General features: G+C 42.3%; 1 protein-coding gene across 1 annotated transcript in view; it reads left to right on the plus strand.

Annotated features, from left to right (window-relative positions):
- Positions 1-14,258, plus strand: part of TMED8 (transmembrane p24 trafficking protein family member 8) — a 36,447-nt gene that overhangs the window by 21,745 nt on the left and 444 nt on the right. Inside the window, exons 2-6 of the mRNA XM_066341541.1 lie at positions 129-210; positions 5,940-6,069; positions 8,380-8,506; positions 8,707-9,009; positions 10,513-14,230. Coding sequence (XP_066197638.1) covers positions 129-210; positions 5,940-6,069; positions 8,380-8,506; positions 8,707-9,009; positions 10,513-10,730 — 860 coding nt within the window. The 3' untranslated portion in view covers positions 10,731-14,230. The remainder of the gene's footprint in view (positions 1-128; positions 211-5,939; positions 6,070-8,379; positions 8,507-8,706; positions 9,010-10,512; positions 14,231-14,258) is intronic.

The following is a 14,258-nucleotide window of genomic DNA, read 5'->3' on the forward strand; positions in this document are numbered from 1 at the left end:
ATACTGGGCCTCCTAGAATATTTTTGGAAAGGGAAAGTGTTTGAAACTGCCAGATTTTTAAAAAAAGATGCAAGATGATGATTGTGCTTACTCTTAGATGTTGAATTTTTCTTTCCATGGTTTTCTAGAGAATGCAGGTCTAGAAAACACGAAGGTCACCTCTCCAGTGGCTTCTGCCTCAGATCCAGAGCCCCATTCCTCACCCTACAGGTAGGGACAGCAACTGCTTTGGATAAAATTCTTCTAGACTTTTTCTCTTCTGAGAAAAACAAATAGTGAAAGAAGTGGGCAGCAACTTTAAGGAGAAAGACAAGTTGAAGTGAAAGGTATGAATGGTTTTGTCATTAATTAATCAACTCTTAAATGTATTTAGGGGAAATGTCAAATCTATTTCAAGTTATAAAATGTTCTTTTACTCACAGAGACTAAAATTATAATGAATAGTGTAGTGTCTTTATGTTCTCCTGAAGACTAGGTTCAAATGTGAAGACATCTGAAGTGGACCCCAGATGGACTTTCAAGAAAACATTTGTTTGCCTGACCTGTGGTGGTACAGTGGATAAAGCGTCCACTTGGAAATGCTGAGGTTGCCGGTTCGAAACCCTGGGCTTGCCTGGTCAAGGCACATATGGGAGTTGATGCTTCCAGCTCCTCCCCTCATCTCTCTCTGTCTCTCCTCTCTCTCTCTCTGTCTCTCCCTCTCCTCTCTAAAATGAATAAATAAATAAAAAAAAAGAAAACATTTGTTTGATTTTTACTCATAAAATGTGCACACACGCACACTATTAGAGGCAGATTTTATTATGTAATTTTCAGACTAAATCATTATGATGACCTTCAAATTCTCACTTTAATTTCCCTTTCTGTCTATCTCATCCCCCCATCATCAGTGAAATCAGAGTGTCTAGTAGAAAGGGAAGAGTTCTACTGAGCCCTAGAATGAGTGGACACATGAAACCTTAATGGAATAATTAATGAAAAACTATATTCTGGAGAACCCTGAGCTGGTGGATATTATAGTCCCACTGATCAGGGAATAGTATAGTGTTGACAAGCAGAATCTATGATTTTCATGTCTCACACAAAATTGATGGCTGGGGAATATCAAAATATTTTTTAAAATCTGTTCTTGAGTAGAAGTTCTTTCTTCTTACCTTTGTATATGAAATACAACTCTTTTCTCCCAGAATTCAGATGATGGAAGAGAAGGATTAATATAGTTGGTGATACAAAGAAAACCAGTTAGAAGGTGACGGAAGACAATTGGACTTTGGGTGGTGGGAATGCAGCATAATCAAATGTCAAAATAACCTAGAGATCTTTTATCTGAACATATGTATCCTGATTTATCAATGTCACCCCATTAAAATTAATTAAAAAATATATAGTTGGTGATAATAATTTAAGCCACAGTTAATAGGTTTCTCTGTAATAATAATAAAATTGTTACTTTTTATTGAATATTAATATTTGCTCAGTACTATTCCAGGTGTTAAAATGTGTTATCTCACGTAATCCTCATAACAATCTTCATTAAATAAGTATATATCTACTGTTTTTTTTTCAGATGAGGAAAATTAAACAGTGAATTCAGTAATTTGTCCCAGTTCACCCAGCTGTAGGCTGTTTGACTATAAAGCTTAGTCTCATAAGTAGCAACAGAAGAATTTTGAGTTCTGTGCTTAGAGCTACTATGTTACTATATATAACACTCCTTTTAGAAGACATAGCCTCCTGGAGGCTTTGGTTATTTGAGACAATTCATGTCATCAAATCCCCTGAGGAGCATTTCCATTTTTCTGCCATCACCCTTTTTCCATTGATTTTGAAGGATCTTTGGGGTATGGGTTTTGGCCCAGAACTGATTTTTCCTCCTAATACATTTTTTTTGAGTGAGGAATATAGAACATTCTTAGAAAAAAGGAGATTTAATTTTAAAGTGTTGTTTCTAAAATCTAGTGTGTGAAAAAAAAATCAGTGATCATGATGTTTAGTGCCTGTAGTTTAGTGTTTGTGTTTTGTGTGTGCTGGAAATGGAAACAGCACAACTCTTATCTTTGCTAGTAAGGCTGGCCGCTGGCTGGCCAGGCAGGCCCCTTCCTTTGGGATGGCCTCCCTGTTCCGGGTCAGCACAGCCAGAAGGCTTACAGTGGGACTTTTTCCTTTATGTGCTTTATCATCATTGGCATTGAGTGATTTGCAATTTATCTTTCCCAAAATACCCTTCACTGATTCTTCAGAGCATGAATTGCTAATGCGCATATGAAATTTATGTGGCTATTGCATGTCCTGTTTAAAATATTTTTTTAATAAGCAGAACCATATTTGTGTAAAGTAGCATGCAGAAAGACAAAGAAGAGACTAAATCTTAGATGCCGTGTACAGTAAGGGCAGGCTAATGGCCTGATTAACTGTTGTATTCTCACATTCCAAATATTCCTCTGTTCCCAAACAAAATGAAATGACTTATTTATTCAACAAATAATTATTGGGTGTCTACTATTTATTCATTGAACAGATAGTTATCGAGAGTTTGCTGGGTAAGCTGGCACTATTCTAGGTACTGAAGATGCCACAAATGAACAAGCAATCCAAGTCCCTGGTCTCATGGAATTTATATTCTAGTGAGGGAGGCAGACAGAAAACAAGTCTGCATCGTAAATAAGTTGCTATCAACTGTAGGATGAACTGCTATTTTATGTACCAGCAAGAAACAAAATAATACCCAGGATAGTGAGTCTCATAATGGCTATACATGGAACTCTGGTTCAACAAAAGTCTGTACCTTCAGTGAAAAGATAAACAAGGTGGGGAAATCGCTCTATACAGCAGAGGACAGCCAGGAAACGTGAATGTCTCAACCATGGCACTGTACGAAGGCAGGGCAAAATACTATGTCCCCTGAGAATGCGAACTACAAGTTTGTCGTCCCCAGTTTGTTTTCTAAATTCACTCTGCCAGTGTGGTCTAAACCAGGGGTAGTCAACCTTTTTATACCTACCGCCCACTTTTGTATCTCTGTTAGTAGTAAAATTTTCTAACCGCCCACCGGTTCCACAGTAATGGTGATTTATAAAGTATGGAAGTAACTTTACTTTATAAAATTTATAAAGCAGAGTTACAGCAAGTTAAAGCATATAATAATAATTACTTACCAAATACTTTATGTGGGATTTTTGCTAAGTTTGGCAGAATAAATCTTTATAAAAGAACTTACTCTAGTTAAATCTATCTTTTTATTTATACTTTGGTTGCTCCGCTATACCCACCATGAAAGCTGGAATGCCCACTAGTGGGCGGTAGGGACCAGGTTGACTACCACTGGTCTAAACGAAGCCTTAAACAGAACTTCCAGTCGACTACATTGGTAGCACTCCCAAGCACTGGCAGAAGCAAATGTAAATCTGTGGACGGACTCCATGCAGTCCAGGCCTGAGGCAGTTTTAAGACACCACTGATTTTTAGGACATCTCATATTTCAGTTGTACTAAAATCTGAAAACAAATATGCATCTTGCAGTCAACAAAATATAGTATGTAATATGATATGTCAGGCAGTAATGGGTGCAGTGAAGAAAAGTGAACCGGAGGGAGGGTAGAAAGAGGGCTCGGGCCAGGGAGGGGAGAGCCACTCTATATTTAGGCGCCTAGAAAGCCTCCTGACAGCCATGGCTGCACAGACACCTGAAGGAAGGAAGCCAGAAGGTAGCCGTGGAAAGGGGATTTCTAGGCAGAGGTGATGGCAGGCACAGAAACCCTCAAGTGGAAGAGTGCTTGAATTGTTTGAGGATTCTCTAGGGCAGGGGTCCCCAAACTTTTTACACAGGGGCCAGTTCACTGTCCCTCAGACCGTTGGAGGGCCAGACTATAAAAAAAACTATGAACAAATCCCTATGCACACTGCACATATTTTATTTTAAAGTAAAAAAACAAAATGGGAACAAATACAATATTTAAAATAAAGAACAAGTAAATTTAAATCAACAAACTGACCAGTATTTCAATGGGAACTATGCTCCTCTCACTGACCACCAATGAAAGAGGTGCCCTTCCAGAAGTGCAGCGGGGGCCGGATAAATGGCTTCGGGGGGCCGCATAGTTTGGGGACCCCTGCTCTAGGGATTCAGAGGTCCTTGTGACTAGAGTGGACTGGGCAAGGCGAGATGAGATCATTCTAGGAGAGATAGGGTCAGAGTGCAGAGGGCCTTAGGGTTCCATGTGACAGGCTTGGCTGCAGATACTGTCAGACAGAGGGTGTAAGGCCCAACCCAGGCCATCAAACTCACCTAATAGACAGATAAATAGTGTCAAGAAACAGAAATGGACTGTAATTTCTGGGTTGAAGAGGATAGAATAGGCTTACAACATGGATCAGTTTATAATTTACACAGGATTACCCAAGCAAACCCATAAAATTCAACAGTATTCCACAGCTCTTAATTTTAGTAACTCTCTTGTTCTGAGGTAGGTTGGAGTTACTTGGGTATTCTGAAAGATGGCTCTGTTTTATCTGAAGAAGAGGTGATTTATAAGCTACGACTGTTTTTTTCCTTGTTTACATTGAGAGAAAGCAAGAAAGAAGAAAGGAAGGAAGGGAAGGAGGAAGGAAGGAAAAGAAGTAACTGACAAACTCCCAAACAAGCCCTCTGTTCCCCATGTGGTTTAGAGTACTGTTCCCCAATCATCTACTCGGAGGAAATGATGCCCTAAAGCAGCAGTTTTCAAAACTTTACTCCCCAAAGAATTTTGTTGATGTGGGTTATATCTACCAATGTTTGCTATATTAGAAATTAAAACTGAAAAAATTAAAAATTGTTATTGATTCACTTAAAAAGAACAATACCAAACTCATTACATGTTAATATATATAAAATGTTTTTAATGAAAAACAATTATTTTCTGAAGCAAAAATACTTGAGAGAGAAGTGATGGAGTAAATCTCTTTAATGTCTGTCTTAACAAAAGACAGTTGGATTCTCAGATCTGCTTCTGTATTCATTCTGTTACGATAATATCACATGTAGTCTCTGGAAAACTCCACCGTATATACTTGAGAAGATGAGAAAAGACAAATCTTATTTTAAAATTATTATGAAAAAGTTTGACTTCACTCCCCTGAATGACTATTAAGGACCCAGAGGTCCCAGGTGATACTTTGATAACTGCTGCTTTGAAGAATCCATGCCACCTCCTGTCGGAAACAGGGTCCCGAGGCCTGGGGGTGTTCTGCAGCCCTGGCACTTCATGGCCTTTCTAGTCTGGAAGCCAGGGGGAATTGAAGAGAGCATAGTCATTCCCTTGCTTCTTTAAAATCAACCTTTCAAATGGATGGTGTTTAAGTCACTGGGATAGTAGATAAACGTGCTTAAAGAGGAAAGAAAGTGATTACCTTTTCGTATTATTACCCAGTGAATTGGGTGCAGTATGGATATTCGTGATAGGGTTGCGAAAGGTGATATGTGAAATGGAAATGCTGGAAGACTGCTCCTGGGATAGCTGGACAGAGAGCACCCTGCTAATCAGTTTGTACTGCCTTTGTTTTGGTGATCAGTTTCTTTGCTTCTAACAAGTGGCTTTATGTATATTGGGATTCTAACTCTTGTTGAAATTCTGTGTGGAATAAATGGCCTGGGTTCGAGTGAGGAATTAAAGCCATTCCTGCAGTCCACCTCAGATGACTGAGCTATGTATTTAACATGGTTCTTAGAGCCTGGAATGTGGCTCCGTCAGTCTGGGGGCCCTCACATACTGTCACCACTTGACTGTAGGCCAGCTCAGCCCTGGGCAGTGGTCAGCTAAGCTGACAGTAGACCTGAATGCCAGAGGAGAGTAGGGGTGGTGGGGTGTGTCCTGTGAAAGTTGTTATATTTCTGAGTTTCTCCAGGGTTCTTGTGCCTTTTAAAAGAGACTTTGAACTGACACGCTGTCTTCCTCCGAGAGGCCGCAGATGGTGTCTCCAGTGAGTGAGGATGCCCAGGAAGATCCCCGGAAAGCAGCCAGGGCCTTGGAGGCTCAGGCCTTGGTGGAGCAGGGAGCGCGGCCTGCAGACCAGGCCCAGGACCTCAGCAAGGTACGGAGCTCATTCTTGCTCTCTCTTTGAAAAGGAGGAGTTTATGGCACCAGAATTTAGATACATATGGATGGGTTGGAATTACAAGTCACTGTGAGGGTGGCTCACAGAATTCTCTGCTCTCTTTGGACATCTGACTTTTAATTATTTGGAGAATGATCATGTGTATCTTCCACCACAGGGCCCATCACTGTACCAGCACCCAGCAGGCACCTCGTTACAAAATGAAGTGTTAGAATAAATGTTTATATGTTACCTGAAATCCTCTCAATGTGAGGAGCCTTAAGCCATTGGACTGTGTTTTAGTCTCACTTTTCTTGTGGTAGATCTGCTCAGTACTTACGGTAAAGGGTCTGTAGAAATGGTATCGATAGCTGTGGCCTGCCTGACATGGAAGAAAGAGTTGTTCGTATCATTGTTAACATACATATTATAATAAGAAATGGTATTAGTGTCAGTAAAGACAATGCAAACATTATAATGCATTTGCATAATACATTAGAGTTTATAAAGCTTTTTTTTTTGACAGAGACAGAGAATCAGAGAGAGAGACAGATAGGAACAGACAGACAGGAAGGGAGAGAGATGAGAAGTATCAGTTCTTTGTTGCAGCTCCTTATTTGTTGAGTGATTGCTTTCTCATATGTACTTTGATGAGGGTGGGGGGGCTACAGCAGAGTGAGTGACCCCTTGCTCAAGCCAGCGACCTTGGGCTCAAGCCAGTGACCATGGGGTGATGTCTGTGAACCCATGCTCATGCTGGTGAGCCCGTGCTCAAGCCGGCGACCTCGGGGTTTTGAACCTGGGTCCTCCACATCCCGGTCTAATGTTCTGTCTGCTGCGCCACTGCCTGGTCAGGCTGTAACGCATTTTATCCACAATATTTATTTACTCCTGAGAATAATCCTGTGAGACAGGTACCATTTTGTTCCCATTTTACAGATAAGAAAACTGGATTAAGAGCTGTTAGTGACTTTACTAAGTCTATGTAGCTAATAAGTTACAAGGTAATATTTTGTTTAGCCTTCTGGAAAAGGAAAGACTGATTTAAGCAAGTTAGCCACAGTCTGATTCATCTCATTTAGCAATGGAATTAAGAACCAAAAGACTTAATTCTTCAGAAACAGGCTGTATGAGAATACAGTCTGGGAAGATTACAAATTGATTTATTTATTTCTTGCAAATATAATCTGGCTTTTTTTTTTTTCAAAATTTTTTTATTTATTCATTTTAGAGAGGAGAGGGAGAGACAGAGAGAGAGAGGAGAGACAGAGAGAGAGAGAGGAGAGACAGAGAGAGAGAAGGGGGGAGGAGCTGGAAGCATCAACTCCCATATGTGCCCTGACCAGGCAAGCCCAGGGCTTCGAACCGGCGACCTCAGCATTTCCAGGTCGACGCTTTATCCACTGCGCCACCACAGGTCAGGCTAATCTGGCTTCTTAACTGGACTGCTGTCTTGCTGATACGCTCTCCCATGTTGGTATACTTCTTGAGTTGCCTGCCGACTGCTTGGAGAAGGAACAAGAAATTAAAGCATAATAGTGTGAAACAGAGGAACACTAATCTGAGTGATCTGAAGAGAAGCCCACTAGGGAGAGACTGAAGGACTTCCATGGGTTTTCAAGGGCTTTGAGTATCGTGTGACATTCATACTCTTCCATGCAGGTTAGGTGTCGGGCAGCAGATATACTGTTTAAATACATATCCTGGGAAATTTAAATTATTTATAGAACACTGATAGTGGATGAGACAACTAATAGTTTACGACATCTAAGGTGTGCCATGGATGAGAGAGAGAGGGACAGAGACTGGATTCTCTCTCTGCAGTGCTTTGGTGAATTGATAGACAGTGACCTGGAAGTAACCTTTGACTGGGAGCTGTAGTAGGAGGATTGTGTGGCCGAGTGGGAGCTGAGCTAAACCCCGGGTGCAGGAGCTGTCGTGAGGCACGACCTGCAGGGAGGCTGCGCAGACCAAGGCGGCCTAGAAACACTGCTGGTGCAGAAGTCAGTAGCAAGCTTTGAAGATGCTTGTGGGCAAGGATTTTATAAAGTGTCTTGAACAGGAAAGTTGCAAAAGGTAGGAGAGAGTAAGAAAAAATCTTCAAAGTAGGCAACATTTTGGTAGCCCTGAAAAGTTAGAATTTATTAGCAGCCTATACCTGGAGTAAAGAGAGGGAATGGTGAATGGCCCTTAGGCTTAGAGTGGGAGAGTGGAGGTAAGAAGGCAGGGTGGGCAGCCTTTGTTTGGAAAGAGGCTAATTGGAATCTGCCGCTCTAGTATTCCTCTAACCGGAATTTTATTGTGCAGATGGCCAAGTATCAAGCTCCACAGAGGGCTGGGGACATCGTTATGATCCAGTCTGAGCACACAGGAGCTGTAGATGTTCTTTCAGCTGACTTGGAGTCTGCAGACCTTCTGGGGGACCACAGGAAAGGTGAGACCTTTGGGAGTACGGAAGGGATTTTTTCTGTTGCCAGTGGGTACTTAAAGAAAGGCAGGCAGGCAGATGGAAGGAAAGGAAATCAAGAAGCCAGTAGAAAGAATGTCTTTGCCTGGGACACCTCCTTAAGCAAAGTGCCAGGGGTGGCAGCATTTCCTCTTGATTTCTCAATAGTAAGCTGCCTGTTCTTTCAGTCTCCCCACCTCTGATAGCTCCTCCATGCATCTGGACTTTTGCCAAGATGAAGGAATTCAAAAGCAAGCTGGGCAAAGAGAAGAACAGCTGTCTGGTGGTGAAGCGGGGTGAGGTAGTGACCATACGGGTACCTACCCACCCAGAGGGCAAGCGTGTCTGCTGGGAGTTTGCAACTGATGACTATGATATTGGCTTTGGAGTTTATTTTGACTGGACCCCTGTAACAAGCACTGACATAACTGTACAAGTCAGCGATTCCAGTGAGGATGAGGATGAAGATGAGGAAGAAGAGGAGATTGAAGGTAAATTTAACTTTAACTTGGTTTGCGGTTGCCTTTCCAGGCTCAGCCTAGTGACCACTGTCTGTGCTGTACCAGCCCTCCTCTTCCTTAGAATGCAGGTGAGGAATCCCTTTCAGCACCCCCAGCTGGGTTGAGCGATGCAGACCACAGTCAGACCCTCAAAGAACATTCTGCTGGGATTGGTCGAAAGCTACTTTTCCTTTTAATCAGTACCTGCTGTTTCCAACACTTCCCTGGGGACAGGGAGCAGATGGGTCAGTGCTGTTGTATATAGAGGCAGTGTTTTTCAGCTCACGTATAAACCTGAGATGATTCTTCATTTCTCTCTTAGTTTTACGATATTTACATTTATTCTTGGCCTGGAACCAAACTGAGTGATTACAGTTCACTAAATGTACCCATTCTCACCCCCCCCCCAAACAGTCGCTGCTGGCTGACTACTGTTTACTTCTTTATTTTAAGCCTAGAGCAGTTTTGTTTTGTTTGTTTGTTTTTAGAAAATTAAATTTAACGGGGTGACATTGATCAACAAGAGTATGTAGATTTCAGGTAAACATCTCCACATCATTTGAACAGTTTGACTTTCAGTGATGGATATGCAACATGATCAATGTTGCATATCCATCACTGAAAGTCAAATCATCCTTCGTCACCTTATATTTGTCCCTCTATACCCTTCCCCCAACCCCTTCCTCCAAGCCCTTCCCCCCACTCCTCCCCACATCACCCAACCACTGCACTCTTATCTATGTCCATGAGTCTCAATTTTGTATCCCACTTATGTGTGGAATCATACAGTTTTTAGCTTTTTAAAAGTAGTTTTTGTGCTCTATATTAGTTGTTACTTGCAACACCTTCTCAGGATGGCCCTGAGGCATTATTTTCTGTGTGTGTGTGTGGGGGGGGATGGAATATAAGAGTAGCTTCTAAGCATTAGCTTTATTCCTTGATTTTTCTATGTCATCTTAAAATCAATTCCTTAACTTGCTTCTTTATGGACAAGCAAGACTGCAGGGAAATCTTGAGGTATTTAGGGAAGAGGAGAACCTTATATCTTGTTTGCTGCTCTTTAGGAGACCAAGTGGAAGTTTTAGGTCACTCTGGACACTGTTTGCCTGCATTTCCTGCCTCCATTAGCTAGTTCTTTCTACTATTGAATGAAAGGATGTGAGAGTCTTCCCTTCTAAATATTGTTTTCTCTCCCTTGGAAATGTTCAGACACTCTGGAGCTAGGGAGGCTCTCTAAGGCTAATCCTTGTTTCTCAGTAGAGGTGGTACTGGCATTTGGGGTGGGATGCTTGTTCACTGAGCAGGTACTGTCCTGATGTTTAGCAATTCTGGACCCTTGGGTCACCCAGACATTTCCATATTCCTGTAGGAGGGCAATAGCATCCCCCTGGGCAAAAGCCCATAGTTTACCCGGTCCATTCTCTTACCTTCAGGAAGAACTTATGTGTGGTCTCTGAATTCATGTCCAAACACTCTGCCATTTTGCTCATGCAGACCCTGTCCCAGTCGGAGATGTGGAGAGAGGCTCCAGGAGCTCCCTGAGGGGTCGCTATGGGGAGGTCATGCCTGTGTACCGGCGGGACAGCCACCGAGACGTGCAGGCTGGCAGCCACGACTACCCTGGTGAGGGCATCTACCTGCTCAAGTTTGACAACTCCTACTCCCTGCTACGCAACAAGACTCTCTACTTCCACATCTACTACACTAGCTGAAGGCCCGTTGCCCTGGGCAGGCAGTGTTCGCCGGCTGGAACGGGCTGCCGGCTGGTGCCTCTGGTTTTGGACAAGCAAGAGCTTGAAGTTGAGCGTGAGGCTCCTGACCCTCACGCCCTGCCTGGCACGCCTGCCCGTTGATCCGCATAGCTTCTCCCCTCCTTGGCTTCTGCAGGTGGTGATGCGCTGCCTCTGTTCTGTGGTGCCTGACTCACTCTTCTTGCTTCAGACTCCAGCAGAATCCCTGTATGAAGGTGCCCATCAGGCAAAGGCCTAAAAGCAAGTTGGTGTTGTCTTTTAAAAATAGGTTTGTCTTGGTACAAGGTGTATTGTTCCATTTGCTGCTCTCTCTTCTCCCAGAGCCTTGATTGCAGATGTGTTCAGTGGTACCCATTCTCTTTTTGGGAGTGTTGGAAGAGGGAAAAGCACATTGTCCATGAAGGAAGCCAGGTTCTTGGCTGGAGAAAGCTCTGTCCAGCCTCTCACCACTGCCATATTCCCGCCTGCCAGTTCTCTGTGGTCTTGAGCACAGGCGGGGAGCCCTCACTGCCTTTAAGGGGTGTTATCAGTCCTGATGGTTCGCTTGTGTATTTGCCATTAGAGTAGAACTTCCATGCAGTCTAAAGTGATAATCAATGTAACTAGGATTTCTGCGAAGAAAAACTAACGCCATCACTTCTTATTTCAACAGGTAGTCCCTCACCAAGGACACTGGTGGTGGAAGGGGAAAGGGTGGCAGTTAGGCACTGGATTGAGGCCAGAACCCACAATCTTTAAAAGTTAAGTTCTATTAAATTTTTTTTGTAATCAAAGAAGGGGGTATCATCTGAGAGAAAGTTTGGAAAAAAGGAAACAAAAACAAAAATTCCAGATTCCCCACCACTTTTTTTATTTCTTTCGAGTAGGAGTGTTATTTAGAAATTTTGCTTTGGAACCAATCAAACTTCCAGAATTTCTGTAGTTTAGCTTTCCTGCATTGAGGGCTTAAAGCTTTTGGTGTTCACAGTCTCATGGGAAAGGTGATAATGAGCTTCGATGTTGCTGCCAGTTTGATCTGCTCTTTACCAGGCCAGACCTTGCCTTTCCCTGGCAGCGGCCTTTCCCACTCTGACCCGAGGCCGGGAGCGCACAGGGTGCTGCAGCTGGTGGGCACCGGGCGCAGGGCGGCCCGGCCTCAGGCCGAGAAGGACCACTGCAGTTGTCGGTACTTCCTTGTTGCTCATTCCTTGCGACCAGTCTGTTACTGCCTTAGAATTGTGAGAAATAATTAGATTTATTTATTACCTTATTTATTTTTTTAGCACATTTCATTTTGTCTTTGAAACCATTTCCATATGTTACTTAGAAGGCTTCTGTCTGCTTTGAGCCATTGAGCCACCTCTTCTGTGGAGATAATGATGATATTAGGAGATGCTGGGAAGTGATAATGTTTCATTCCTGCAGGTCACTGGTTGATGCTTTGGGAGCTCTGTGCCCTCCTGAGATGGATGGTGCAAACCCACCCCAGCATTCCCTGGGAGGAATTCCAGGTTGTGAGAAAATGCGCCCATTTGCCCAGATTGAGTGGAGAGGACTTGACTAGTCGATGAGAGATATCCTGTGATTCCAGGATGTCAAAGTTTTTTGCCTCCTCTGAGGAGACACCTTCTTCATGCTTTGTCCTCCGGCTTATTCCTTCCTTGTGTGGGTGCCTTGCCCCAGGTGTCCCCCCGCATATAGGACCAGAGAATGGAAGAACAGGGCTCCTCACACAGGTCTATGGTAGCATCTGCATCATAAGCGATAGGCGATACAGCCTGCACCTTCTTTCTGTTCCCCTGGGAGCAAAGCCCAAACAAAGTAGGGTGGGATCTTGTGGACTGCCATAGTGTCCCTGTTCTCAAGTGGCATCATACCGCCATTATTTATATTTGAGTGAACTTTGTAAAGGATTTCACTGGCCAAAATTTACATACCTTGTACAAAGTTAGAAATTATTTTAGTGACTATTTGGGCAGCAAAAAGCCAAACTTGCTATGCTTCAGCCCATCAGATAGCTGAGTGACAACTCTTTCATTGCTAAAGTTGAATCATGTCTTTGCTAATATAATCTTTATAAAATAATTTTCTACTTAGCTTTTCCTCAGTCAGCTAAAGCCTTGCTTATTATTCCTGCTTATTAACTTCTGACTTTCTCTTAAAATGGAGCTGCCAGGCCATATCAAGCTTCCTGGATAACACTTACTATTTTTGCTGTGAGAGTCTCAGTACTTATTTTCTCTGGAATCCTATCTGTTGCATCAGGGAAGCCTGAGGGACTTGTTCCCATTGCCTCTGTGTGCCTCTTATTGTCTGGTCACTTTTGAAGGCCTGGACATTGCTACATTTCATTCTGTACTGGAGTTTCACAGTCAGGGTTTCTCTGTTCCGTTTGCACAAAATAGCTAAAAGAAGAGATTTTCAAATTCGTTCACTGTTCTCATATTAAATTTCTGAAATTATTGAACTTTAGGGACAAAATATTTATATTATTTACTGAGGCATAGGTCATTACTGAGAATTTCATAGCCTAGCAAAAATTCTAAGTCTCTCCCTGTCCAGAACCAAACAGTGAAATGAAAGCCATTTGTTTTCACCCTCACCCTGTTCTCCAGAGCACAAATAAATGTTCACAAACAATCAAAACAAAGCATTTCATCATAGGAGAGACTGGAATTCTCTACATAGAGTGGCTGAGTCCTTGAATGTGTTCATTTGTTTAGTTTGGTACTTTGTTGAAAGATGGGGCTTTTGGAAAGGAAGACACATTTAAAGGGTTAATTTTTTTTCAACATTTTATTGTGAACAATTTTCAGCAAAATCTTTAAAAGAAATACATAGTAAGCACCTTTATGTGTATCACCACATAGATTGTAAAATTGTAAACTGCTAATTTTAAAAAAGATTCTACTATTATGTTCCTTTTGATAAATATCCAATTAGAGTATGTTCCCTGCAGACATCAACTCTCCTATGTCAAAGAGCACCTGGATTTTTGTAGACTTGTTTCTGTTTCGTTCAGCGTGAGTTACCTGGGAGGTGGTCCTCATAAAAGTGTCCTGGTCTCCATCTTTCACACTCATGCTGTGTGTATTTCCCCTCTCCCTCAGACCCGGACTTCTGCTGTTTTCTTCTCCAACGGGCTAGTGCTGGAGGGAGGGTAACTGTGAAGCTGCCGTGGAAGGACTTTGATCTCTTTTGCTTTATAAGACATCCTCAGGATTCTAAAATGAAAACTCAATCCTCAGACAATATGTAGCTTTATAATGGAAGTAGGTAGCAACTTGAAATGAGGCCATTCTTATTTTTTTTCTTAATTGATTCATGCACTTTAAAAATATTTGTTACTTAGGAAAGCCTCAGACTTTTAAAATGTATATATTGTTCCCTGTAATGTGTATGTGGAAGAATTAAATCTGAAAGCTCGTTTTATATTAATCAGTGGGATTAGATATTGTCTGAATTGATGTGGTTTTTTGTTTGTTTGTTTGTTTTTACAGAGACAGAGAG

This window comes from Saccopteryx leptura, chromosome 6 (genome assembly GCF_036850995.1).
Source record: "Saccopteryx leptura isolate mSacLep1 chromosome 6, mSacLep1_pri_phased_curated, whole genome shotgun sequence".
Lineage (NCBI taxonomy): Eukaryota > Metazoa > Chordata > Mammalia > Chiroptera > Emballonuridae > Saccopteryx > Saccopteryx leptura.